This window comes from Nerophis ophidion, linkage group LG07 (genome assembly GCF_033978795.1).
Source record: "Nerophis ophidion isolate RoL-2023_Sa linkage group LG07, RoL_Noph_v1.0, whole genome shotgun sequence".
In the NCBI taxonomy this organism is placed as follows: Eukaryota; Metazoa; Chordata; class Actinopteri; order Syngnathiformes; family Syngnathidae; genus Nerophis; species Nerophis ophidion.
In genome coordinates this window covers 5,838,672-5,866,447 of record NC_084617.1, presented here as the reverse complement: position 1 = coordinate 5,866,447, position 27,776 = coordinate 5,838,672, and the positions used below count along the sequence as shown (strand labels likewise).

The following is a 27,776-nucleotide window of genomic DNA, read 5'->3' as shown; positions in this document are numbered from 1 at the left end:
TTGTCATTGACCCTAAACAGTAAATGATAGAAATCTAACAAACCTATTGTTGGACAACGGCAATGAATTTACCTTTTAGTTTTACAAACCTATCGAGTTCAAAGTCATTTTGTTTTTTTGTTAAAGGCCTACTGAAAGTCACTACTAGCGACCACGCAGTCTGATAGTTTTTATATCAATGATGAAATATTAACATTGCAACACATGCCAATACGGCCTTTTTAGTTTACTAAATTGCAATTTTAAATTTCGCGCGAGGTATCCTGTTGAAAACGTCGCGGAATGATTAGATTAGGTTAGATTAGATAGTACTTTATTTATTCCGTCAGGAGAGTTCCTTCAGGAAAATTACAATTTTCAGCACAATCCCGTTCAAAATCAGACAAACATTACAGGGAGACAGAACAGGATCGCTGCCGGGTCTGCCGGCTTCCAGCGCCCCTTACAAAAAAAGATGACATACAGGTAAACAGGGGGGAAGAAAAGAATAGAAGATTAAAATAAAATAAAAAATGAAAAAAATAAAGTAGTAAAGCTTCAACATCATATTTCGGGAATGCAATCAATGAAACATTGGCTGTGTTTGTGTTGCTAAAGGCGGCCGCAATACACCGCTTCCCACTTACAGCTTTCTTCTTTGATGTCTCCATTATTCATTGAACAAATTGCAAAAGATTCAGCAACACATAGTCCATAATACTGTGGAATTAGAAAGTGGAAAGTTAGAGTGTAGCACAAAAAAAAAAAGGCGACGACTCCAGGCGGCGACAGTGTGGGGGGGGGGAGGAGAAAAAAATAAATAAATAAAAATAGAAGATTAAAATAAAATAAAAAAATAAAAAATCGGTCTTAGCCTAGGCCCTGGAGTGGGGGTGCAGACTGAGGCCAAGGGAAAAGAACAACTCATAGCCATAGTACACATCCCTCTTCCATGTGTGTAAGAGGGAAACATCAAACATCAAAGAACACAGAGGACATTAAAGACATTAAAGCGGCAGATACAACCAGACACTTCTACATACAGCTATGAATAAAAAGTAAAATAAACATATCCACTGTGGTGGCCTCTGCGGTGTGTTCCACGCCATCGTCCGCTGGGGAGGAGGGAGCATGGCCAGAGACAGGAGCAGACCCAACAAAGCAACCAAGACAGCCGACTCCACTCTCGGCCAGTGTCCAGTCCGCATGGATGAGCGAGGATACGTCCAAGGTGACTGAGGTGTCCGACACCTGCTCACCCAGTCAAGACACGTATGTTGACGCCTGCTTGTGACGTTATTGGTTGGAGCCAACATTTCAGCTAAAAGTAGTCTCTTTTCATCGCATAATTACACAGTATTTTGGACAACTGTGTTGCTGAATCTTTTCCAATTTGTTCAATTAATAATGAAAACTGTATAGAAGAATGCTGTTGGTGAAAAGTGGCGGTTTGCATCTGCCGTTAGTAAAAGAAACACAGCCGGTGTTTCTTTGTTTGTTGTGAAGCTTTAACACAGAGCGGTCAAGCGAACATGTTTCTCTACGTCAACCAGCAAGTTTTTGGATGGGAAAATTGTGATATTAAGTCGACTTGAGTGGATTATGCGACCTCCTCCTGCAGCTCAAAAAGGCAACTGTGCTCTTGACTCCTCGGCTTCTCTCAGAGACACTGGCGTTCACCGCAGCCATCCGACTTTCAGGTATGACTTTACAATCTCACTAAAACACTATTAACACAATACTCAGATAAGGGTTTTACCAGAATTATCCTAGTAAATGAGTCTAATTACATCTGAATTGCTCACACTGCCGCCGCCTAGTAGTGCGTCACTCTAACTTTCCTCATCCACAAATCTTTTATCCTTGCTCAAATTAATGGGGAAATCGTCGCTTTCTCGGTCCGATTGGCTCTTGCTGCTGGAGGCTATGATTATAAACAATGTGAGGATGTTAGGAGCCCTACAACCTGTGACGTCACGCGCACATCGGTTTCTATACCGGTAAAGGCAAGGCTTTTTTATTAGCGACCAAAAGTTGCAAACTGTCGATGTTCTCCACTAAATTCTTTCAGCAAAAATATGGCAATATCGCAAAATGATCAAGTATGACACATAGAATGGACCTGCTATCCCCGTTTAAATAACAAAATCTCATTTCAGTAGGCCTTTAAATACCCATTACAGCCTATGACAGGGGTCCCCAAACTTTTTGACTTGGGGGTCGCATTGGTTTAAAAACATTTGGTTGGGGGCCGGGCTGTGTCGGGCCATAGTTTGGGTACCCCTGCTCTATGCATTCTGCATTATTGAGGATGGTGATGATGAGGAATACAGGGCACTGGTGGAGGACTTTGTCACATGGTGTGGAAAGAACCACTTCCAGCTTAATGTGACGAAGACCAAGGAGCTGGTTGTGGACCTGGGAAGGAGGAGGAGTACTCCGGCGACCCCTGTTTCCATCAGGGGGGTCGATGTGGACATGGTTGAGGATTATAAATACCTCGGTGTTCACATGGACAACAAGCTGAATGGGTCAAAACACGCTGAGACCCTCTACAAGAAGGGACCTTCAGGAGGCTAGGATCCTTCAACGTCTGTACAAAGATGTTGAAGATGTTCTACGAGTTGGTGGTGGCGGGCGCCTTTTTGTACGCCGTGGCTTGCTGTGGCAGTGGGCTCAGATTGAGGGACACAAACAGACTGGACAAGCTGGTAGAGAAGGCCAGTAACCTGGTGGGTGTGGAGCTAGACTCTCTGGCGGTGGTGTGAGAGAGGAGAAGTCTAGCAAAACTCCTAGCCATTATGGACAGCACCTCCCACCCACTACACTCGGAGGAGTACTCTGGCGACCCCTGTTTCCATCAGGGCGGTCGATGTGGACATTGTTGAGGATGATAAATACCTCGGTGTTCACATGGACAACAAGCTGAATGGGTCAAACACGCTGAGACCCTCTACAAGAAGGGACCTTCAGGAGGCTAGGATCCTTCAACGTCTATACAAAGATGTTGTACGAGTCGGTGGTGGCGAGCGCCTTCTTGTACGCCGTAGCTTGCTGTGGCAGTGGTCTCAGAGTGAGGGACACAAACAGACTGGACAAGCTGGAAGTGAAGGCCAGTAACCTGGTGGGAGTGGAGCTAGACTCTGGCGGTGGTGTCAGGAGGCTAGGATCCTTCAACGTCTGTACAAAGATGTTCTACGAGTCAGTGGTGGCGAGCGCCTTCTTGTACGCCGTAGCTTGCTGGGACAGTGGGCTCAGATTGAGGGACACAAACAGACTGGACAAGCTGGTAGAGAAGGCCAGTAACCTGGTGGGAGTGGAGCTAGACTCTCTGGCGGTGGTGTCAGAGAGGAGAAGTCTAGCAAAACTCCTAGCCATTATGGACAACACCTCCCACCCACTACACTCGGAGGAGTACTCTGGCGACCCCTATTTCCATCAGGGCGGTCGATGTGGACATGGTTGAGGATGATAAATACCTCGGTGTTCACATGGACAAGAAGCTGAATGGGTCAAACAGGCTGAGACCCTCTACAAGAAGGGACCTTCAAGAGGCTAGGATCCTTCAACGTCTATACAAAGATGTTGTATGAGTCGGTGGTGGCGAGCGCCTTCTTGTACGCCGTAGCTTGCTGGGACAGTGGGCTCAGAGTGAGGGACACAAACAGACTGGACAAGCTGGTAGAGAAGGCCAGTAACCTGGTGGGAGTGGAGCTAGACTCTCTGGCGGTGGTGTCAGAGAGGAGAAGTCTAGCAAAATTCCTCGCCACTACACTCAGACCTTGCGGAGAGAATGAGCACGTTCAGTGGAAGGCTCAGACTCGCAAAATGCAACACGGAACGACAGATCCTTTCTACCATCAGACTGTATAATGCATATGTTCCTTGACTGCACTTAAATGTAGAATATATTTATATTATTCATGTATTATACATTATATATATAATATATGTTGTATATTATTTATTATTGTCTATTGTGAGCGAACTGTGGTGCTGAATTTCCCCCAGGGATCAATAAAGTACTTTCTCTTCTATTCTACTATCATCCATCCATCTTCAATACTGCTTGTCCTCTCCGAACATGTACCCCACAGGGTGACGACTGTGTAATTGCTCCACAGTGTAAAAAAATTAATAAAAAATCCCATTTGTTGGAGTAAAAGAAGATCTGACATCACGTATTGTTATCAACATGCCCTCTGTTTATTTTAAATTGTAGTTATCTATGATGTAGTTATTTTTGAGTGTGATGCCTAATGTCTTTACGGTATAGTCCATGCACTTTTTTAGTGTATGTCGTGAAGAATCACCACTTATTTTCCCTCTACATGGTATTGTTTTATTTGAAATTGTACACAACACAGGACCCATATTGTATGAAGCCCTCCAATGATTCCACAGTCCCTTATTCAGCAGAGTCGGTTCCCTAAAAACGACAAGAGAGGGGTGATTATGATTCATTCTTGAAAAAAAAATGCTGTGTAAAAGATTTGTACAGTGTGTGTGTGACGTGTGTTTACCTTCCCAGTGTCGCGGCTCTTGGCCCTCAGCTTGTTGACCTGGGACTCGGCGATGTCAGCACGTTCCTGAGCCTCTTCCAGCTCATGCTGGACCTTCCTGAGTCTGGACATGTGAGTGTTGGCCTGTTCCTCCTGTGGAAGCAGTTTATATTTTATATCTGTTAGGTTATTCTCAACTCAAGTGTACTCACAGCCTCCTCAGACTGTCTCTTGTACGCCTTGACTTTAAGCTGAAGTTTGTCCACCAGATCCTGAAGTCTGTTCACGTTCTTCTTGTCCTCCTCAGTCTATATGAATAAAAGTGTATTTTCAATTTGTTCATCCAAAGAGGGGAAGTTGCGACTTATTTAGTTGAGAAAGGACAAACTTGGTAGGTCAGCTCCTTCACTCTCCTCTCATATTTGCGGACTCCCTTAATTGCATCTGCTCCACGCCTCTGTTCGGCCTCAACTTCAGATTCAAGCTCACGCACCTGAAAGTGGATGACAGAATAGACATTTAGTGCGTAAAAAAGCATGATTTGCACAAGTGCCGATGTTTTGTTTCATACTCTCGACTCCAGTTTCTGGAGTTGCTTCTTGCCACCCTTCATGGCCAGGTTCTCAGCCTCATCCAGACGGTGCTGCAGGTCCTTGACAGTGACCTCCAGGTTCTTCTTCATCCTCTCCAGGTGAGCGCTGGTGTCCTGCTCCTTCTTTAGCTCTTCAGCCATCATGGCAGCCTGTAATCATGGTGTTATCAGAACATACAAAAAAAACAGAGATCATAGTAGTCTTGATTGGATGAAGTAGGGAATTGTACTACTCACATCAGTGATAGCCTTTTTGGCTTTCTCCTCAGCGTTTCTTGATTCCTGCACAGCATCGTCCACTTCACTCTGAATCTGGACAAGGTCAGACTCCAGCTTCTTCTTGGTGTTGAGCAGGCTGGTGTTCTAAATATTCAAGAAAAGTTTTAGCCAGGTTCATTGTGGTCATGTCCAGTATTTGATTGATGATTAGGAAACCTGAGAGTGAAGAAGTCCAACACGCTCGCTGGCATCAACCAACTCCTGCTCGGCCACTTTGCGTCCTCTCTCTGTCTGCTCAAGAGCAGCTCTCAGCTCCTCAATTTCAGCCATCATCAGGCCGTTTCTACGCTCCACCATAGCAACCTGCTCCTTCATGTCTTCCTGTCCTCTGACAGCATCATCAAGGTGCAGTTGGGCATCCTGGCGAAGCAGACCTTTAGTTTCTTTGACCCTTCCTTTTAACGCAGCAATTATGAACTTACCTTGAGTTGTCCCTGGACATTCCTCAGTTGTTTCTGGGCCTCAGCAGCCTGTCTATTGGCATGGCTCAGCTGAACCTCCATCTCGTTGAGGTCTCCCTCCATCTTCTTCTTGACTCTCAGGGCATCATTCCTGCTTCTGACCTCAGCATCAAGAGTGCTCTGCATGGAGTCGTTCACCCTCTGGCTGTTCCTCTTGATCTGCTCTATCTCCTCGTCCTTCTCGGCCAGCTTCCTGTCAACCTCACCCTTGATCTGGTTGAGCTCAAGCTGAACGCGTAGAATCTTAGACTCCTCGTGCTCCAGTGTACCCTGCAAGAGACATTACTTCAGTAAGGCTAACCTTTTAAAAATCTTAACAAATCCCCCAAAGTCTTACCTCTGCCTCCTCTAAAGCAGTCTGAATCTCAGCCTTCTCAGTTTCCACCACCTTCTTAGCTTTTTCCAGCTCATGGATGCTCTTTCCAGTTTCTCCAATCTGTTCAGTCAGATCTGAGATCTCCTCTGAAGGTGGAAAATAGTACATTATTTAAAAAAAATTCAAAACCACTGTTATTTGCCTTATTTGACTCACGCTGCAGGTTCTTGTTCTCCCTCTTCAGGGTCTCCAGCTGATCCAGAGCCTCCTCATAAGAGTTTTTCATTTTGAAAAGTTCAGTACTGAGAGAACGAGCCTCCTTCTGGGCTCCTTCCAGCTCTGCCTGGCCCTCTTCATACTTCTGCTTCCATTCTGCTAGGACCTGGAGTTACAAAGACCCATTAGAAAGAGATTCATTTATAGTTAAGTCACTGAAAATGTTACCTTGTCAAAGTTCCTCTGCTTCTTGTCCAGGTTGGCAGCCAGGGCGTTTGCTCTCTCCACATCAATCATAAGGTCCTCCACCTCACCTTGCAGCCTCTGTTTGGTCTTTTCCAAAGAGGCACACTTGGAGTTCACAGCTTCAATGGACTCCTCAGCATCCTGGAGACGCTGAGCCAACTTCTTCCTGCAACGAGTAGGGAGAACTTGTTCACAGAAAACGGACAAAAAATACGTAATTAATGATGGATAAACAAGTTGTGTACTTGGCCTCCTCCAGCTCTTCAGTGCGTTGGATGGCATCAGTCTCGTATTTGGTCCTCCATTGCGCCACCTCACTGTTGGCCTTGGACATTCCTCGCTGCAGCTCAGCTTTGGCCTCCTGCTCTTCCTCAAACTGCTCTCTGAGCAGATCACAGTCATGGCGGGCGGACTGAACTGCATGGGCCAGGGCATTCTTGGCCTATAAATGATTGCATACATTCATTGTGACAGAAACACAGAAAGTCAATACGAACACACCTCTCTGAGAGAAAGGCAAAGTAACTACTCGCATGTAAATATCAAACTTCAGTGCTATAGAAAGATAGTTGTTCTCGTACCTTCACTTCCTCCTCAATGTGTCTCTTGAGTTCCTCAATCTGTTGAGTGTAAGCTTGCTTGCCCCTGGTCAGCTGGGAAACCAGGGCTTCCTTCTCCTCAATTTGGCGAGTGAACTCACCTGAGTAATAATGAGAATGAGTTCTTATGCTGATTCAAACAATCAAAGACGTTAAATGTCAGGTGTGAGTTTACAGTCACAGGCATTTTTTTCTTCTTCCCCTGAACAACTGAACACCAAAAGGTGAACATTCTTCAAAATATTAACCCCTCCTGTTTTTTTCCTAATAATACATCACATGGTTAAACTGTTATGAAACCCCAAAGTTTGACCCCATAAGCCGGATTAACACTTATTCCCTACAAAATACATAGTGTAATTTAAAGGGGAACATTATCACAATTTCAGAAGGGTTGAAACCAATAAAAATCAATTCCCAGTGGCTTATTTTATTTTTCGAAGTTTTTTTCAAAATTTTACCCATCATGGAATATCCCGAAAAAAGGCTTTAAAGTGCCTGATTTTCACTATCTTTAAATCCATCGTCCATTTACCTGTTACGTCATTTAACGATGCCAACGTGGCGGATAGCACAGCAAGATATAGCAACATTAGCTCAGATTCAGACTTGGATTTCAGCGGTTTAAGCGATTCAACAGATAACGCATGTATTGAAACGGATGGTTGGAGTATGGAGGCAGATAGCGAAAACGAAATTGAAGAAGAAACTGAAGCTATTGAGCGAATAGCTACTGACGCTATTCGGCGATCACCTTCGATTGAGTGTCGCAGGATGTCCATACATCTCTGTGCCATGTCTGCCTTAGCATCGCCGGTATAATGTGCAGACCAAACGATCGGGACTTTCGCATCTTGTGACACTGGAGCAACTTAAATCCGTCGATTGGTAAGTGTTTGTTTGGCATTAAATGTGAGTGGGGAGAAAGTCTGGATGCAAATATAGCTACAAATGTACATACAGCTAGCCTAAATAGCATGTTAGCATTGATTAGCTGGCAGTCATGCCGCGACTAAATATGTCTGATTAGCACATAAGTCAATAACATCAACAAAACTCGCCTTAGTGATTTTGTTGACTTTATCGTTGGAAATGCATCTGGTTAATATATCCATACATCTCTGTGCCATGTCTGCCTTAGCATCATCGGTAAAATGTGCAGACCAAACGATCGGTACTTTCGCATCTTGTGACACTGGAGCAACTTAAATCCGTCGATTGGTAAGTGTTTGTCTGGCATTAAATGTGAGTGGGGACAAAGGCTGGATGCAAATATAGCTACAAATGTACGTACAGCTAGCCTAAATAGCATGTTAGCATCGATTAGCTGGCAGTCATGCCGCGACTAAATATGTTTGATTAGCACATAAGTCAATAACATCAACAAAACTCGCCTTTGTGATTTTGTTGACTTTATCGCTGTAAATGCATCTGCAGGATATCCATACATCTCTGTGCCATGTCTGCCTTAGCTTCGCCGGTAAATTGTGCAGACCAAACGATCGGGACTTTCGCATCTTGTGACACTGGAGCAACTTAAATCCGTCGATTGGTAAGTGTTTGTTTGGCATTAAATGTGGGTGGGGACAAAGGCTGGATGCAAATATAGCTACAAATGTGCATACAGCTAGCCTAAATAGCATGTTAGCATCGATTAGCTGGCAGACATGCCGCGACCAAATATGTCTGATTAGCACATAAGTCGATAACATCAACAAAACTCGCCTTAGTGATTTTGTTGACTTTATCGTTGGAAATGCATCTGCAGGATATCCAGAAATCTCTGTGCCATGTCTGCCTTAGCATCGTCGGTAAAATGTGCAGACCAAACGATCGGGACTTTCGCATCTTGTGACACTGGAGCAACTTAAATCCGTCGATTGGTAAGTGTTTGTTTGGCATTAAATGTGAGTGGGGAGAAAGTCTGGATGCAAATATAGCTACAAATGTGCATACAGCTAGCCTAAATAGCATGTTAGCATTGATTAGCTGGCAGTCATGCCGCGACTAAATATGTCTGATTAGCACATAAGTCAATAACATCAACAAAACTCGCCTTAGTGATTTTGTTGATTTTATCGTTGGAAATGCATCTGCAGGGTATCCATACATCTCTGTGCCATGTCTGCCTTAGCATCGCCGGTAAAATGTGCAGACCAAACGATCGGGACTTTCGCATCTTGTGACACTGGAGCAACTTAAATCCGTCGATTGGTAAGTGTTTGTCTGGCATTAAATGTGAGTGGGGACAAAGGCTGGATGCAAATATAGCTACAAATGTGCATACAGCTAGCCTAAATAGCATGTTAGCATTGATTAGCTGGCAGTCATGCCGCGACTAAATATGTCTGATTAGCACATAAGTCAATAACATCAACAAAACTCACCTTAGTGATTTTGTTCACTTTATCGCTGGAAATGCATCTGCAGGATATCCATGTGCCATGTCTGCCTTAGCATCGCCGGTAAAATGTGCAGACCAAACAATCTGGACTTTCGCATCTTGTGACACTGGAGCAACTTAAATCCGTGGATTGGTAAGTGTTTGTTTGGCCTTAAATATGAGTGGGGACAAAGGCTGGATGCAAATATAGCTACAAATGTGCATACAGCTAGCCTAAATAGCATTTTAGCATCGATTAGCAGGCCGTGCTAATCGAAGCACACTCCATGTAAGTCAACTTGAATCTGTCCCTGATCGTGTTGTTACACCCTTCGACAACACAAGGTACGGAAAACAGTCGAAAAAACGGAAAATAACAGAGCTGAGTTGACTTGGTGTACGTAATGTGTTTGAGAAAATGGCGGGTTGACTACCTATGTGACGTCATCGCTCCGAGTGTGAATAAACTAAAGGCGTTTAATTCGCCAAAATACACCCATTTAGAATTCGGAAATCGGTTAAAATAATATATGGTCTTATTTCTGCAACATCAAGGTATATATTGACGCTTGCATAGGTTTGGTGATAATGTTCCCCTTTCAGAGTTTTTAGCCCAATCACCACCAAATTTGGCACATACCATTTGAGGACTAACAAGCCCATCCCTGTAAAATTGAAGTTGTATTGATAGAAAGCATGGGTGTCATCAATCAAAATGTATTTTTTAGGGGCAGGGGCCGGACTTGACCATAAATGGCCACAACTGGTTATCCGTTTATCTAATGATAACAAAACTGACAGAATGTCTTTATTACATGTATACTATAATGTCTTTCAAAGTTTTTCGGCCACAACCTATAGGGGGCGGTGTTGTAATTCTTCCCTGTGACATTATGTTGTAGTAGCAGTAGTAGTCAGACATATTGAAAGGCTCACCGTTTTCTGTTTGCAGTCTTGCCCTCTGTGCACTTAAGTCGTTCAGTTGCCTTACATTCTCGTCATTCTTGGACTTAATTTCACTCAATTGGTCTTCAAGTGTTCTGCACATTTTCTCCAGGTTGCCCTGCAAATAAGCGTTAATATAAAAAGGTTTGTTAGATATGTAATTCAGTTCTCACAAAGGCAGAGACATACCTTTGCTTTGGCAACAGCCTCCATGTTGCTGGAGAGATCATCAATCTCCATCTTGTACTCGCTCTTCTCCTTCTCCAGCTTCTGCTTGACACGCTGGAGGTTGTCGATCTGCTCTCCCAGCTCTGCAACACTGTCTGCCTGCTTCTTGCGGAGAGCAGCTGAGGTAGCCTCATGCTGCAGGGTGGACTCTTCTAGATCACGACGCAGCTTTTGGAACTCAGCCTCGCGCTTCTTGTTCATCTCAATCTGAGCGGAAGTTGCTCCGCCAGCTTCTTCAAGCCTCTCACTGATCTCCTCAAGCTCTCTGGAGAGGTCAGCCCTCTGCTTCTCCACCTTGGCTCTGGCGGCCCTCTCAGCCTCAATCTCCTCTTCCAGCTCCTCAATACGAGCCTGGGTTTAATGATAAGAGTGAACCAGAAAGTGAACAACCTGAAACTTGTGCATCTTAAATCCAAAAAATGAATCAATGTACCTGGAGTTCTTTGATCTTCTTCTGGAGTTGAGCACTGAGAGACTGTTCATCCTCAATCTTGCTGAGAAGCTGACTGGTCTCAAAGTCTTTCCTTTGAGTAGAGAAGAAAAATACACGATGCATTTATTTTCTAAATTATAAAGAAGGACGCTCTTAAGTACATGCGTATTTATCTCATATACTTTTTGAGTTTTTCCTCTGATTGCTGTTTGTCATTCTCCAAATCCATTATGGATTCCTGGGCCAGTTTCAGATCTCCTTCAAGCTTCCTCTTGGCTCTCTCTAGGTCCATGCGGAGCTTCTTCTCTTGCTCCAGTGAGCCCTCAAGCTGTTGCATGACAGTTACTCATGTAAATTAATTATAGCCTTTAACAAATAGACCAGGGGTAGGGAACCTATGGCTCGGGAGCCAGATGTGGCTCTTTGAAAAATCTCTTGGATAAATCGGAGCTGGCATTGCTTAACACGATAAATAATGAATAACTCCGCTTGTAATCGCAGTGTTAAAAATAATGTTCAAAATATAAAACATTCTCATGCATTTTTAATTCCATCCATCCGTTTCTACTGCACCTGTTCAAGAAGTTGCGTTAATGGTAAGAAGTTATTTATTTATTATTGGTTAGTGTGGGGCTTGCCCTCCTGGGGGTTCTTCAGACCACCAAGCACTGACATGAGAGCCTGTTTCAGGGTTACAATATTGTTTTATTTTTCAATAAGTCCCTCAGTTGCTTTCCAGCAATTGTATTTTTCTTTTTCGTTTTTGCTCGCGCTCTGGCTCCGGCCCCAACCCCGTCTCTCCTCCTGGCTGCTGCTTATAACAGAGTGACGGGTGATTAGATAACAAGGCCCAGGTGGGCCGTTTACGCACCTGTCGCTGATTTAGAGGCCGGTCCTGGCACACCCCAGTTCATTGCAGGCCCACAGGCCACGCCCCCTCCATAGTTAGCTTCAGAATAACAATGTTATTACAAAGAATAAAAGACCTATTATACTCTAGAAATGTTGGTCTTACTTAAAAATGCATGCGTTTAGTTGTGTTCAGTGTTAAAAAAAAAATTATTTGGCTCTTACGGGAATACATTTTAAAATATTTGGCTTTTTGGCTCTCTCAGCCAAAAAGGTTCCCGACCCCTGAAATAGACCAACAACAATAATAATTTCAAGGCAACAGAATGACATTCTTACATCATCCACTTGCTGTTCCAGCTTAGTCTTGGCCTTGGTCAGAGTGTTGACTTTGTCTTCCTCTGCCTGGAGATCATCCAGGGTCTGCTGGTGGGCCTCTTGGAGGGCTTTCTTTTCTTTTGTCAACTTGGCAATGGACTCATCTTGAGATGCCATCTCCTCCGTCAGGTTTTTCACCTGAAATATTGGGATACGTGTGAACATTTTTCAAAAAACTGATATATTATTTTACAGTATTTATGTAAATGAAACCAAAATAAACTCCATCCATCCATCCATCCATCATCTTCCGCTTATCCGAGGTCGGGTCGCGGGGGCAGCAGCCTAAGCAGGGAAGCCCAGACTTCCCTATCTCCAGCCACTTCGTCTAGCTCTTCCCGGGGGATCCCGAGGCGTTCCCAGGCCAGCCGGGAGACATAGTCTTCCCAACGTGTCCTGGGTCTTCCCCGTGGCCTCCTACCAGCTGGACGTGCCCTAAACACATCCCTAGGGAGGCGTTCGGGTGGCATCCTGACCAGATGCCCGAACCACCTCATCTGGCTCCTCTCGATGTGGAGGAGCAGCGGCTTTACGTTGAGCTCCTCCCGGATGGCAGAGCTTCTCACCCTATCTCTAAGGGAGAGCCCCGCCACCCGGCGGAGGAAACTCATTTCGGCCGCTTGTACCCGTGATCTTATCCTTTCGGTCATGACCCAAAGCTCATGACCATAGGTGAGGATGGGAACGTAGATCGACCGGTAAATTGAGAGCTTTGCCTTCCGGCTCAGCTCCTTCTTCACCACAACGGATCGATACAACGTCCGCATTACTGAAGACGCCGCACCGATCCGCCTGTCGATCTCACGATCCACTCTTCCCCCACTCGTGAACAAGACTCCTAGGTACTTGAACTCCTCCACTTGGGGCAGGGTCTCCTCCCCAACCCGGAGATGGCACTCCACCCTTTTCCAAAATAAACTCAAACCTTGTTTTCAGTGGCATGTTTCTCTTTTTCCACTTTAGCCAAGGTGAGTTCCAAGTCATCAATATCTTTCTTCAACTCGGAGCATTCGTCTTCCAGCTTCCTTTTCTTGGCGGTCAGCTCAGAATTGATTTCTTCTTCATCTTCCAGTCTCTCGGTTGTCTCTTTGAGTTTAGCCTCAAGCTGGATCTTGCTCTTGATGAGCCCCTCACACCTTTCCTCAGCATCTGAGAGGTTTTCACTTTCCTAAAGATAAAATATAATTGCTTGTTTTTGAAAAAAAACAAAAACAGATCTGACTTAACAAGATTGTGCTGATGTAACTTCCGGGTTACTGATATTGGAAGCATGGAAATGTCCCAAAGACAACTTACAGATGCTACTTGCAGTTGCAGGTCATTCTTTTCCTGCAGCAGAGAGACCATCTTCTCCTCCAGTTCCTTTTTCTTAGCCAGTGCAGTTGCCAGGTCAGTTTGCATCTTCCCGTAGTTCTCCTTCATTTGTGCCAGCTCTTTTTCTGTCTCCGCACTCTTCAGGAGAGGCTTAATCTTGAAATACAGATGCATCCATGGCCAGTTTTTCACATTCATGAATGAGCGCATATTGTACTGGATGGTGAAGATTGCATCTCTACGGAAAAATTAAAAGCATTCGTTAATTTTGTGTTTGTTGTTTCGAGTGAAAATTGACCATACCTCCTCTCCATCATCTGTACAAACTCTTTTCTCATGAGGAATCCTCTGCAGAGAGCCTGAGTCATGGTCACTAGTGTGGCCAGTTTTTCATCTCTCAACTCCTCCAAGGTACCTAGAAGACCAGCTTTGAAGAACACCTGTAAAGTACAAAGTGTTACCTCACTAGTAAGTACACAAAGAACATGTTGTCTTACCTTGGTGTGTCCAAACTTGTACTGAGTGTGATCCACATCAATGGAGCCCAGAAGTTTCTCTGCAGCTTTCTTGTTGTCAATGAACTGACCCTCAGGGATGACACTGGCATTTAATACTTTGTATCTGTAAAAGAAAGGGAACCATAGTTTTTTGTTTTCTTGTTATAATGAAATCAGGTCCACTCAAGTGAACTTCTGTTGTCACCTTTGCTTGAAGTCACCGTAGAGGATTCTGCTTGGGAATCCTTTTCTGCAGATTCTGATGCCCTCCAGCACACCGTTACATCTCAGCTGGTGAATGACCAGGAAGTTCTCCATAAGACCTGAAAATGTTACAAAATATTAGTCCTGCGCTACTCTTTGTTGGTTACTGATATTATAGGCCAAACCTGGGGTTTTTGATTCATTGGGAATCAAGCAACGCACAAAGTGAGGGTGAGTGCTCCTCAAATTGGTCATCAGCTTGCCCAAGTTCTCCTGGGGAGTATGATAGTGGACTTTAATAACCATTAACTTCAAAACCCGTAAACATGTCTGAATGAAAACATCACCCTGAAAAGAGCAGAGACAGTCTGGAAGGAACCCCCCTTCTTCTTTCCACCGCCCTTCTTTGCACCAGCGTCTGTGTGTCAAAACATAGTAGGTTTGATGAAAAGTCCAACCTTTGCTATATAACTCATACAATTCACTTTCTAAATGCTGCTGTGCAAAACATGTTTTTTGGCCACCAAAAGCGTCTGTGTTTACATCATAAAGTCACTTCTACCTTAATTGACTTAAAGGGTTATGTCCAGACCAAAAGAGTAGTAGTAGCATGAATGTCCTACCTTCCGCCGCGGCATGAGTTACATACAACATGGCCAGCAGTTTGTTTTGAGACTTCTGGTAGAGCTGGACCACTGAGTCATTCAGGGGGTCCTTGTTCTTGTCCAACCAGCCAGTGATGTTGTAGTCCACAGTACCAGCATAGTGAACCAGAGAGAAGTGGGCCTCAGCTTTGCCCTTAGCAGGCTTTGGCTTCTCAAAGGCCTTGGTTTTGCCAAGATGCTGATCATGCAGCTTGTTCTTGAATGAAGTATCTGTTGCCTTGGGGAACATGCACTCCTCTTCAAGGATGGAGAAGATGCCCATTGGCTGTAGGGGATTGATTTCGATCATTTGGCAACAACTTTTAGGTTTGTTAGATTCTACCAAACAATTTTTTTTTCTCACCTTCTCAATAAGCTCAATGCAGGCAGCCAAGTCCATACCGAAGTCAATGAATTCCCAATGAATGCCTTCTTTCTTGTATTCCTCTTGCTCCAGGACAAACATGTGGTGGTTGAAGAACTGTTGCAGTTTCTCATTGGTGAAGTTAATGCACAGTTGCTCCAAGCTGTTGTACTACACCGTACAGATCCATCATTAATTTATTCATACACGTGATTAATCCAACCTTAAATGTTGTCCTGTAACTCACATCAAAGATCTCAAATCCAGCGATATCCAACACTCCAATGAAGAACTGTCTTGGCTGCCTTGTGTCCAACATCTCATTGATACGGACGACCATCCACAAGAACATTTTCTCATAGACAGACTTGCACAGAGCTGAGACGGAATTGTTTACCTAGAAGAGGTCGGTTAGTTAGACGCTGGTTGCGTTTGAACTCTTAGATATCAGACAATACATATAGTGTATGTTTACCTGAGGGACAGTCTGACCTTTGGTCACAAACTCGTTTCCGACTTTGACTCTGGGGTAGCACAGAGCTTTTAGCATATCAGCAGAGTTCAGACCCAGGAGGTAGGCGATTTTATCAGCCTCTGATGACAGCAAATCACAACACTTTTACCTTCTATAGCTTTTGTATTAATTGTGGTCCCGTCACGTTTCTATGCCTACCCTCAGTGCCATCAGGTTCAGCCTGCTCCTCACGCTGCTTCTGCTTGAATTTCATGTTTCCATGATGCATCACAGCTCCAGTCAGCTTGTAGATGCTAATTTTCTCCTCTCCGGTGAAGCCCAGAATGTCAACAGCAGTCTACATATATGAAATACTTTGACTGTAATAACCCACAAATATTGTTTTTGATGTTAGATCATACTTAAGACAGTATCTCACATCTGTTGCAACGAACTCCTCCACATCATCGATGCTCTTGACAGTGATTTCACCATGGCTGATCATTGGGAAGTCATAAGGGTTGGTGGTGATGAGAAGAGCCTCTGGAAATTAAAGTGGAGTCCGCTCATAACTTTGCTTGGTTTCTGTTTTAGGTGACGGGACATACCCAGCAGCTCCGGCTTGTGTCCAGTCATCAGCTGGTAGAAGATATGGTAGCTCCTCTCAGCAGACAACTGGTAGGTGACACGGGATTTCTCCAGCAGATCTAACCATTTGTCAGAGACGTAGAAATTGATAATGGAACGAACATTTCAAGCCGAATTGGTTTTGTTTCCATCAACTTATACTTACATGTTTCAATATCAGCTGAGGCCAGTTTGCCAGTAGTGGCAAAGTGAATTCTGATGAATTTACCCTAAATGTTGACCAGTCACATCTCAGTTTGGTTTGTCACATCTCAGTTTGGTTTGTCACATCTCAGTTTGGTTTGGTAACAGTAAATATACAATATTTATTGAAGACAATCGGAGAACTTACAAAACGAGAGGAGTTGTCATTCCTCACAGTTTTGGCATTACCATAGGCCTCCAGCAGAGGGTTGGCTGCAATGATTTGGTCTTCCAGGGAACCCTACATGGGAATTTGCATGCTGTCAACAAAATCTCAGAACTGCAGCAAAGGCAGCAGATTACCTCGACCAAAGGAAGGACAAAAGCCTTCATTGTAGTTTGCAGTTGTAAAACTGATCAATACTTAAATATCCGTCCAAGTCTAGGTCATTCAGGTCCATCCATCCATCCATCTTCTTCCGCTTATCCGAGGTCGGGTCGCGGGGGCAAAAGCCTAAGCAGGGAAACCCAGACTTCCCTTTCCCCAGCCACTTCATCTAGTTCTTCCCGGAGGATCCCGAGGCGTTCCCAGGCCAGCCGGGAGACATAGTCTTCCCAACGTGTCCTAGGTCTTCCCCATGGCCTCCTACCGGTTGGACGTGCCCTGAACACCTCCCTAGGGAGGCGTTCGGGTAGCATCCTGACCAGATGCCCGAACCACCTCATCTGGCTCCTCTTGATGTGGAGGAGCAGCGGCTTTACTTGGAGTTCCTCCCGGATGGCAGAGCTTCTCACCCTATCTCTAAGGGAGAGACCCAAACTCATTTCGGCCGCTTGTATCCGTGATCTTATCCTTTCGGTCATGACCCAAAGCTCATGACCATAGGTGAGGATGGGAACGTAGATCGACCGGTAAATTGAGAGCTTTGCCTTCCGGCTCAGGTCTTTATTCACCACAACGGATCGGTACAACGTCCGCATTACTGAAGACGCCGCACCGATCCGCCTGTCGATCTCACGATCCACTCTTCCCCCACTCGTGAACAAGACTCCTAGGTACTTGAACCCCTCCACTTGGGGCAGGGTCTCCTCCCCAACCCGGAGATGGCCCTCCACCCTTTTCCGGGCGAGAACCATGGACTCGGACTTGGAGGTGCTGATTCTCATTCCGGTCGCTTCACACTCGGCTGCGAACCGATCCAGTGAGAGCTGAAGATCCCGGTCAGATGAAGCCATCAGAACCACATCATCTGCAAAAAGCAGAGACCTAATCCTGCGGTCACCAAACCGGAACCCCTCAACGCCTTGACTGCGCCTAGAAATTCTGTCCATAAAAGTTATGAACAGAATCGGTGACAAAGGACAGCCTTGGCGGAGTCCAACCCTCACTGGAAATGTGTTCGACTTACTGCCGGCAATGCGGACCAAGCTCTGGCACTGATCATACAGGGAGCGGACCGCCACGATACCCCATACTCTCTGAGCACTCCCCACAGACTTCCCGAGGGGCACGGTCGAATGCCTTGTCCAAGTCCACAAAGCACATGTAGACTGGTTGGGCAATCATTTAGGTCATGCATGTTATAAAAATAACCGGCCTTTGCTTACCTGTATCTTGCCAGAAGTCGCTTCAGATTTTTTGCCTCCAGCCACTGCAATTGTTGCAAAGTACTGGATGACACGCTTGGTGTTAACAGTCTTTCCAGCACCGGATTCTCCACTTGGGGTGGGGGGGATACAAAAATAACATGATGTTGTGTTTATGACTTTCCGAGTGTTGTTGGTTTAGCAGTGATAAACTTACGTGATAAGGACAGACTGGTTCTCACGATCTATAGTTGCGACAAAAAAACACAAGACAATTAATGGAATCATTTTTGCTTGAAAAGTCCAATGTCTTACCAGTGAGCATGAACTGATAGGCGTTATCAGAGATGGAGAAAATGTGAGGTGGAGCCTCAATCCTCTTCTTGCCTCTGTAGGCATTGACCACCCGCGTGTCGTACACGGGAAGCCACTTGTAGGGGTTCACCACCACGCAGAACAGCCCTGAATAGGTCTGCGGGACCAACAGAGAGGAACTTTAGTGCCGTTCTAGTAGGCTTTGCCGACGTTGTGTTTTAAAGCTGTAGCCTTACGTAGATCATCCATGATGCAAAACGCTCTTTGAGGTTATATAGTACGGCGGGCTCATTGAGATGGGTCATCATAGCCATGTCCTCTATTTTGTCGAACTTTGGAGGGTTCATTGGATGGATGTCATCCTCTTTGACGGTGACGGTCTGAATGGCAAATACAGTCAAAGAAAAAACGAATTTAAAGTGATGTTAAGACCAGGGGCGTCGCCAGACATATTTCACTGGGGCACGTGCCCCAGTAAAAATTTCACCGGGGCACGTGCCCCAGTAAAAATTTCACCAATAAAAAAAAAATACGCTTCAGAGTTTTAAGTCTACATAACATAGACAACAGCGCACATACTACTTAGTATGGTAATTGATTGCTACTGTATTCACTCCACTAACAATGAGCACATGGCTAATTAATATGGTCATTTATTCACGTGTGGATCGAGACCTCGGTTGAGAGAGAGAGGATGCGTGAGGTAGATAACGTTAGCCAACAACAATTTGTTAATTACATTATTTTGATTTTGATTTGACTCAAACTGTAACTCCTAGATGGATATCAGAAAGTTATTTGTCCGCAGCAGGGAAGAAGCAGCAGGAATGAGAGATGTAAGTGAAGTCCTAGCTAGCTAGGCAACATCATTGTCTTAAGTTGATGCTAAGGTAGCTAACGTTATTCCTTGTATCAAGACAAACATTCATTTGCTGTACGAGCTGTCGGGGGAATTTCCAATGAACATGAAACATCATGTTGGTTATTGTCTGCTGCTTCTGCATCAATGATGATTTGGAGTAAGCATGTGTGAGTTGAGTGCTTCTCAAATGGTTTTATCTTCAAGAAGAAAAAAATTTTTCCATATCGTCAAGTCGTGAGCCAAATTTTTAAATCATTCAAGTTTATTTCACAGAAATTAATCGGTGTGACTTTGACTAAAATAATCTTGTTTTGTCACCAGAAAAATGGCTACAGCTAAAGCATCTGGTTTTGTTTCCAGAAAAAAATAGTAACATTTCTGTATTTTTAGTCAGAAAGATGGCTGAAAATATCGGGTTTTGTTGCCCCATTTAGATTAAAAAAATATATATATTTCCATGTCTGTCCTGAGTCCTCCTCCAACTTGTTAGTCGGTTTGCCTTTTGCTAAAATACTCACTAATAGTCACTAGAAAAAAGGCTAAAATAATCTGTTTTTTTTTTGCCACAATTTTATTTTTTTCTCCCTAAACTTTATTTTTCATGCACACATCTGACTGAAAATGACACACAATCCACTTTAATGTCCCGAGCCAGCAGTTGGGAACCACTGGTCAACTGTATAACAGTTACTGTAATATTTCCATGTCTGTCCAGAGTGATTGACCACTTTGCAAAAATGAAAAGGAGACGTTACAGTTTACTTCTCAGAAAAATGATTCCCTGAACAGACACACAACAGTTGTTCATTTATTCTACTACTGTGGCTTTATTGTTTTGTGTATATTTTACAGTTTTGTGTATCCGAAATAGGATTAGCCACATTGCCATAAATGGAAATTAAATAATATAAAAGAACCCAGAGATGTAGGGGTGCTTTATTTTTTGTTTTACTTTTGTAGATGTTAAATTTGCAGATGATTACTGCAATATATATTTCAAAAGCGTGTAAATGGAATAAAACAAACAACATGTTTACTTGACCCACTTCCTGGGAAACTTATCAAGGAGCTTTTTGTATTATTAGGTCCATCAGTGCTAAATATTATAAACTTATCACTTTCCTCGGGCACTGTTCCCCTAGCATTCCAAAAAGCGGTTATTCATCCTCTCCTTAAAAGACCTAACCTCGATCCTGACCTCATGGTAAACTACCGACCGGTGTCTCACCTTCCCTTTATTTCGAAAATTCTCGAAAAAATTGTTGCAGAGCAGCTAAATGAACACTTAGCGTTTAACAATCTATGTGAAACCTTTCAATCCGGTTTCAGGGCAAATCACTCGACTGAGACAGCCCTCGCAAAATTGACTAATGATCTATTGCTAACGATGGACTCTGATGCCTCATCTATGTTGCTGCTCCTCGATCTTAGCGCTGCTTTCGATACCGTCGATCATAATATTTTATTAGAGCGTATCAAAACACGAATTGGTATGTCAGACTCAGCCCTGTCATGGTTTAACTCTTATCTTACTGACAGGGTGCAGTGTGTCTCCCATAACAGTGTGACCTCGGACTATGTTAAGGTAACGTGTGGAGTTCCCCAGGGTTCGGTCCTTGGCCCTGCACTCTTCAGCATCTACATGCTGCCGCTAGGTGACGTCATACGCAAATACGGTATTAGCTTTCACTGCTATGCTGATGACACCCAACTCTACATGCCCCTAAAGCTGACCAACACGCCGGACTGTAGTCAGCTGGAGGCGTGTCTTAATGAAATTAAACAATGGATGTCCGCTAATTTTTTGCAACTCAACACCAAAAAAACGGAAATGCTGATTATCGGTCCTGCTAGACACCGACCTCTATTTAATAATACAACTTTTAACATTTGACAACCAAATAATAAAACAAGGTGACTGGGTAAAAAATCTGGGTATTATCTTCGACCCAACTCTCTCCTTTGAGTCACACATTAAAAGCGTTACTAAAACGGCCTTCTGTCATCTCCGTAATATCGCTAAAATTCGCTCCATTCTGTCCACTAAAGACGCTGAGATCATTATCCATGCGTTTGTTACGTCTTGTCTCGATTACTGTAACGTATTATTTTCGGGTCTCCCCATGTCTAGCATTAAAAGATTACAGTTGGTACAAAATGCGGCTGCTAGACTTTTGACAAGAACAAGAACATTTGATCACATTACGCCTGTACTGTATATACCTTTATATACATATATACATACATATATACCTATACTGTATATACCTTTATATACATATATACATACATATATACCTATACTGTATATACCTTTATATACATATATACATACATATATACCTATACTGTATATACCTTTATATACATATATACATACATATATACCTGTACTGGCTCACCTGCACTGGCTTCCTGTGCACTTAAGATGTGACTTTAAAGTTTTACTACTTACGTATAAAATACTACACGGTCTAGCTCCATCCTATCTTGCCGATTGTATTGTACCATATGTCCCGGCAAGAAATCTGCGTTCAAAGGACTCCGGCTTATTAGTGATTCCTAGAGCCCAAAAAAAGTCTGCGGGCTATAGAGCGTTTTCATTTCGGGCTCCAGTACTCTGGAATGCCCTCCCGGTAACAGTTCGAGATGCCACCACAGTCTCACCTTAAAACTCATTTGTATACTCTAGCCTTTAAATAGACTCCCTTTTTAGACCAGTTGATCTGCCGTTTCTTTTCTTTTTCTCCTATGTCCCACTCTCCCTTGTGGAGGGGGTCCGGTCCGATCCGGTGGCCATGTACTGCTTGAATGTGTATCGGCTGGGGACATCTCTGCGCTGCTGATCCGACTCCGCTTGGGATGGTTTCCTGTGAACGGGACTCTCGCGACTGTGTTGGATCCATTATGGATTGAACTCTCACAGTATCATGTTAGACCCGCTCGACATCCATTGCTTTCGTCCTCTCCAAGGTTCTCATAGTCATCATTGTCACCGACGTCCCACTGGGTGTGAGTTTTCCTTGCCCTTATGTGGGCCTACCGAGGATGTGGTAGTGGTTTGTGCAGCCCTTTAAGACACTAGTGATTTAGGGCTATATAAGTAAACATTGATTGATTGATTGATAAAAATGTTTTGCACGCTCACATGAATTATTTGTGCCCCAGGTGTGCCCCAGTACAGTATTAGGTCTAGTGACGCCCCTGGTTAAGACTTTAAAAAGTAGAGAAGCATTATCAAACAATGGATTTTGGGGCTTATGTAGCCGAGGATCGGACCGCCAAGTGCCCTGCCTTCGGCTGCCGCCCAGCTCACATTGCACCCGACCTCTATGGCCGGTGAGCCCATTGGAGGGGGGACCCACGTGTCCTCTTCGGGCCCGGGTTGGGGAGGAGACCCTGCCCCAAGTGGAGGAGTTCAAGTACCTAGGAGTCTTGTTCACGAGTGGGGGAAGAGTGGATGGTGAGATCGACAGGCGGATCGGTGCGGCGTCTTCAGTAATGCGGACGTCGTACCGATCCGTTGTGGTGAAGAAGGAGCTGAGCCGGAAGGCAAAGCTCTCAATTTAACGGTCGATCTACGTTCCCATCCTCACCTATGGTCATGAGTTTTGGGTCATGACCGAAAGGATAAGATCACGGGTACAAGCGGCCCAAATGAGTTTGGGGTTCTCCCTTAGAGATAGGGTGAGAAGCTCTGCCATCCGGGAGGAACTCAAAGTAAAGTCGCTGCTCCTTCACATCGAGAGGAGCCAGATGAGGTGGTTCGGGCATCTGGTCAGGATGCCACCTGAACGCCTCCCTAGGGAGGTGTTTAGGGCACGTCCAACCAGTAGGAGGCCACGGGGAAGACCCAGGACACGTTGGGAAGACTATGTCTCCCGGCTGGCCTGGGAACGCCTCGGGATCCCCCGGGAAGAGCTAGACGAAGTGGCTGGGGAGGAGACCCTGCCCCAAGTGGAGGAGTTCAAGTACCTAGCAGTCTTGTTCACGAGTGGGGGAAGAGTGGATGGTGAGATCGACAGGCGGATCGGTGCGGCGTCTTCAGTAATGCGGACGTTGTATCGATCCGTTGTGGTGAATAAAGACCTGAGCCGGAAGGCAAAGCTCTCAATTTACCGGTCGATCTACGTTCCCATCCTCACCTATGGTCATGAGCTTTGGGTCATGACCGAAAGGATAAGATCACGGGTACAAGCGGCCCAAATGAGTTTGGGTCTCTCCCTTAGAGATAGGGTGAGAAGCTCTGCCATCTGGGAGGAACTCAAAGTAAAGCCGCTGCTCCTCCACATGGAGAGGAGCCAGATGAGGTGGTTCGGGCATCTGGTCAGGATGCCACCCGAACGCCTCCCTAGGGAGGTGTTTAGGGCACGTCCAACCGGTAGGAGGCCACGGGGAAGACCCCGGACACGTTGGGAAGACTATGTCTCCCGGCTGGCCTGGGAACGCCTCGGGATCCCCCGGGAAGAGCTAGACGAAGTGGCTGGGGAGGAGACCCTGCCCCAAGTGGAGGAGTTCAAGTACCTAGCAGTCTTGTTCACGAGTGGGGGAAGAGTGAATGGTGAGATCGACAGGCGGATCGGTGCGGCGTCTTCAGTAATGCGGACGTTGTATCGATCCGTTGTGGTGAATAAAGACCTGAGCCGGAAGGCAAAGCTCTCAATTTACCGGTCGATCTACGTTCCCATCCTCACCTATGGTCATGAGCTTTGGGTCATGACCGAAAGGATAAGATCACGGGTACAAGCGGCCGAAATGAGTTTGGGTCTCTCCCTTAGAGATAGGGTGAGAAGCTCTGCCATCCGGGAGGAACTCAAAGTAAAGCCGCTGCTCCTTCACATGGAGAGGAGCCAGGTGAGGTGGTTCGGGCATCTGGTCAGGATGCCACCCGAACGCCTCCCTAGGGAGGTGTTTAGGGCACGTCCAACCGGTAGGAGGCCCAGGACACGTTGGGAAGACTATGTTGGGATTATATTTTCAAATTTATATGCCGATTTCAAAAAGCCACGGCCCCCTGACACCCCTTCTTAACTGTCTATGTGACGTCAAGGCTTGGTTAGCCCAGAATTTTTTAATAACGAATGAGGAAAAAAACGGAAATTTTAGTTTTTGGTTCCGGCCCTCACTGACTTGGGACCATTGCAAAATGATGTGCGTCCCAAAGTCACCAGCCTTGGCGCCACTATAGACAGCCATTTTAAACTAGACAATGGCGTTTTAAAACCGTGTTTTTATCACCTTCGTCTTTTAGTAAAGGTTAAACCGTTTTTTATCTTTTAACCTTTTTGAACAAGTCGTGCATGCTTTTATTTCAAGTGGCCTGGACTACTGCCATGCACTTTATGCTGCCATTAGCCAAAAAGCTCTCTCCCGGTTGCAGTTAGTCCAGAACTTTTAACAGGGGCCAGGACACGCCAGCATATAACCCCAATTCTTCAGAGTCTGCACTGGCTCCCTGTTCATTTTAGAATTGCTTTTAAAACATTGCTGTTTGTTTTTAAATCTTTACACGGACTGGCACCTCAATATATCTCGGACCTCATCCAAATTTACTTTCCTGCGGTCTGAGGTCCGAGAGCCAGCTCCAGCTCGTGGTGCCCAACACCAGACTTAAGACCAGGGGAGACAGGGGTCTTCTCTGTGGTCGACCCTAAGCTCCGGAACACTCGGCCCCCTCCATGTTCAAACTGCTTCCACAGTGTTTTAAGTCTCGTCTTTTATTCTTTGGCTTTTAACACTACGTGAGTTGTGTGGTCCTGTTTGTTTTTTATACACTTTGATTTCTATTTTACTGTTTTAATTGAATTTACCCTTTCAAATAGTTTTTAATCATATTTGTTTTTATTGGTTTTATATTTATTTATTTTTTTGTTTTTTATTCAGTCATTGGTGGAGCATAATATATATATATATATACTTTTTTTATTTTATTTTATTTATTTATTTATTCATTTTTTTTACATCCATCCATCCATCCATTTTCTACCGCTTATTCCCTTTCGGGGTCGCGGGGGGCGCTGGCGCCTATCTCAGCTACAATCGGGCGGAAGGCAGGGTACACCCTGGACAAGTCGCCACCTCATCACAGGGCCAACACAGATAGACAGACAACATTAACACTCACATTCTCACACTAGGGACCATTTTAGTGTTGCCAATCAACCTATCCCTAGGTGCATGTCTTTGGAAGTGGGAGGGGCCTATCCCTAGGTGCATGTCTTTGGAAGTGGGAGGGGCCTATCCCTAGGTGCATGTCTTTGGAAGTGGGAGGAAGCCGGAGTACCCGGAGGGAACCCACGCATTCACGGGGAGAACATGCAAACTCCACACAGAAAGATCCCGAGCCTGGATTTGAACCCAGGACTGCAGGAACTTCGTATTGTGAGGCAGACGCACTAACCCCTCTGCCACCGTGAAGCCCTTCTAAGGTAATGATTTCCAAAAAAAAAGAAAAAAAGTTGTTTTTAATTGTAAAAAAAATTGTAAAAAATAGCTCGGTTGGTAGAGCGGCCGTGCCAGCAACTTGAGGGTTGCAGGTTCGATTCCCGCTTGTGCCATCCTAGTCACTGCCGTTGTGTCCTTGGGCAAGACACTTTACCCACCTGCTCCCAGTGCCACCCACACTGCTTTAAATGTAACTTAGATATTGGGTGTCACTATGTAAAGCGCTATATAAATATAATTCAATTCAATTCAACATGGCTGTGCAGCACTTTGGAAACGTTATTGTTGCTTACTGTGCTATATAAATAAAGTGGATTGGATTGGATTGGATCGGGATCCCCCGGGAAGAGCTGGACGAAGTGGCTGGGGAGAGGGAAGTCCGGGCTTCCCTGCTTAGGCTGCTGCCCCCGCGACCCGACCTCGGATAAGCGGAAGAAGATGGATGGATGGATTTTGGCGGCTGTGCTGCACTTACCTTTTTGGAACATAGAGTCTCGACAGTGACTTTGCCGCCTTCTCGTTGGATGAGTTTACTCTTGAGGTACATCTCCTCTGCATCCACCACAAAGTAGGCGGTCTTGGCATCAAAGGGAGCGGCCTGGGCCTCAATCCTCTCCTTCTCTGTCTTCCGCAGGTAGATGGCTGCGGGGCCGTAGTGCTCCATCTCCGCGTCGGTGCTCATGGTGGCACGTTTTTACAGACTGAAAAGCGGCAAAAGTTCACTCACGGAATAACCCACCCAGGTAAAAAATGACATTACATTTACCTTTTAAAGTCCCAACAGAAGATGAAATGAAGTCCGATCTGTTGTTATGATCCTATAAATAACAAATAAGTGTATGAGTCAAGATGTGCATCAATATTTCAATACAATGGCAATTCATACACTGACCTGAGTTGGAAGCCTACCTACCAGTTATTGTCTGGGTCTTTGGCAATCTTTTATAGAGGACCACTGTCCCCTCAGTAGGTGGGACCTGCTCAGTTTGGTCATGTATTCTTGTCATGTTGTCGCTAATCCTGTGACCATGACATTTGTCGTCATTGTGGTGCCTTGTGCCTGCTTTTATGGCTGCCTTCTGTTTGCTCCCTGTGCCCGAGTTATTAGTGTGAGGGTCCAGAAACGGGTCAATAAACAAGCAGCTATTAAAAAGTAGTTTTTTTTATTTTATTAGTAGATTGCAGAGTTCAGTACATATTCAGTACAATTGACCACTAAATGGTAACACCAGAGTAAGTTTTTCAACTGGTTAATCAATTCATGGTTTCTTTTTCCGGAACTTATTTATCATACTGTATGCCAGGGGTCACCACCAGGTCGCCCGTAAGGACCAGATGAGTCTGTTCTAAAAATAGCTCAAATAGCAGCACTTACCAGTGAGCTGCCTCTATTTTTTTGAATGTTATTTATTTACTAGCAAGCTGGTCTCGCTGGACATTTTTAATTCTAAAAGAGACAAAACTCCAATAGAATTTGAAAATCCAAGAAAATAGTTTAAAGACTTGGTCTTCACTTGTTTAAATAAATGCATTTTTTTATTTTTTGGGCGGCATAGCTCGGTTGGTAGAGCGGCCGTGCCAGCAACTTGAGAGTTGCAGGTTCGATCCCCGCTTCCGCCAACCTAGTCACTGCCGTTGTGTCCTTGGGCAAGACACTTTACCCACCTGCTCCCAGTGCCACCCACACTGGTTTAAATGTAACTTAGATATTGGGTTTCACTATGTAAAGCGCTTTGAGTCACTAGAGAAAAAGCGCTATATAAATATAATTCACTTCACATTCACACTTTTAATTTGCTTCTTATAACTTTCAGAAAGACAATTTTAGAGAAAAAATACAACCTTAAGAATGATTTTAGGATTTTTAAACACATATACCTTTTTACCTTTTAAATTCCTTCCTCTTCTTTCCTG

General features: G+C 44.7%; 2 protein-coding genes across 3 annotated transcripts in view; one reads left to right on the top strand and one right to left on the bottom strand.

Annotated features, from left to right (window-relative positions):
• Nucleotides 1-4,016, top strand: part of LOC133555829 (uncharacterized) — a 30,618-nt gene extending 26,602 nt beyond the window's left edge. For both annotated transcript variants that reach the window (XM_061905237.1, XM_061905238.1), the window contains one exon: nucleotides 1-4,016. This exon is cut by the window's left edge and continues 441 nt beyond it. The gene's annotated coding sequence lies outside the window, so the exon portion shown is untranslated.
• Nucleotides 4,017-4,295: 279 nt separating this feature from the next.
• LOC133555827 (myosin heavy chain, fast skeletal muscle) lies at nucleotides 4,296-26,853 on the bottom strand. Its single transcript, XM_061905234.1, has 41 exons — nucleotides 26,755-26,853; nucleotides 26,629-26,680; nucleotides 26,338-26,563; nucleotides 18,793-18,936; nucleotides 18,557-18,713; nucleotides 18,459-18,486; nucleotides 18,263-18,374; nucleotides 16,863-16,955; nucleotides 16,677-16,740; nucleotides 16,492-16,590; nucleotides 16,323-16,426; nucleotides 16,103-16,241; nucleotides 15,905-16,023; nucleotides 15,677-15,826; nucleotides 15,430-15,600; nucleotides 15,045-15,351; nucleotides 14,769-14,839; nucleotides 14,607-14,694; nucleotides 14,423-14,540; nucleotides 14,218-14,341; nucleotides 14,024-14,160; nucleotides 13,703-13,958; nucleotides 13,332-13,574; nucleotides 12,368-12,544; nucleotides 11,362-11,507; nucleotides 11,180-11,270; nucleotides 10,708-11,097; nucleotides 10,510-10,636; nucleotides 7,173-7,291; nucleotides 6,837-7,033; nucleotides 6,574-6,757; nucleotides 6,346-6,511; nucleotides 6,151-6,275; nucleotides 5,775-6,083; nucleotides 5,509-5,712; nucleotides 5,311-5,436; nucleotides 5,053-5,223; nucleotides 4,870-4,974; nucleotides 4,694-4,789; nucleotides 4,503-4,634; nucleotides 4,296-4,408 (listed from the first exon to the last, which is right to left on the bottom strand). Exons 3-41 carry the CDS (start codon nucleotides 26,542-26,544, stop codon nucleotides 4,388-4,390), a joined length of 5,817 nt encoding a protein of 1,938 aa, XP_061761218.1. The 5' UTR covers nucleotides 26,545-26,563; nucleotides 26,629-26,680; nucleotides 26,755-26,853; the 3' UTR covers nucleotides 4,296-4,387.
• Between the last annotated feature and the right edge of the window lie 923 nt (nucleotides 26,854-27,776).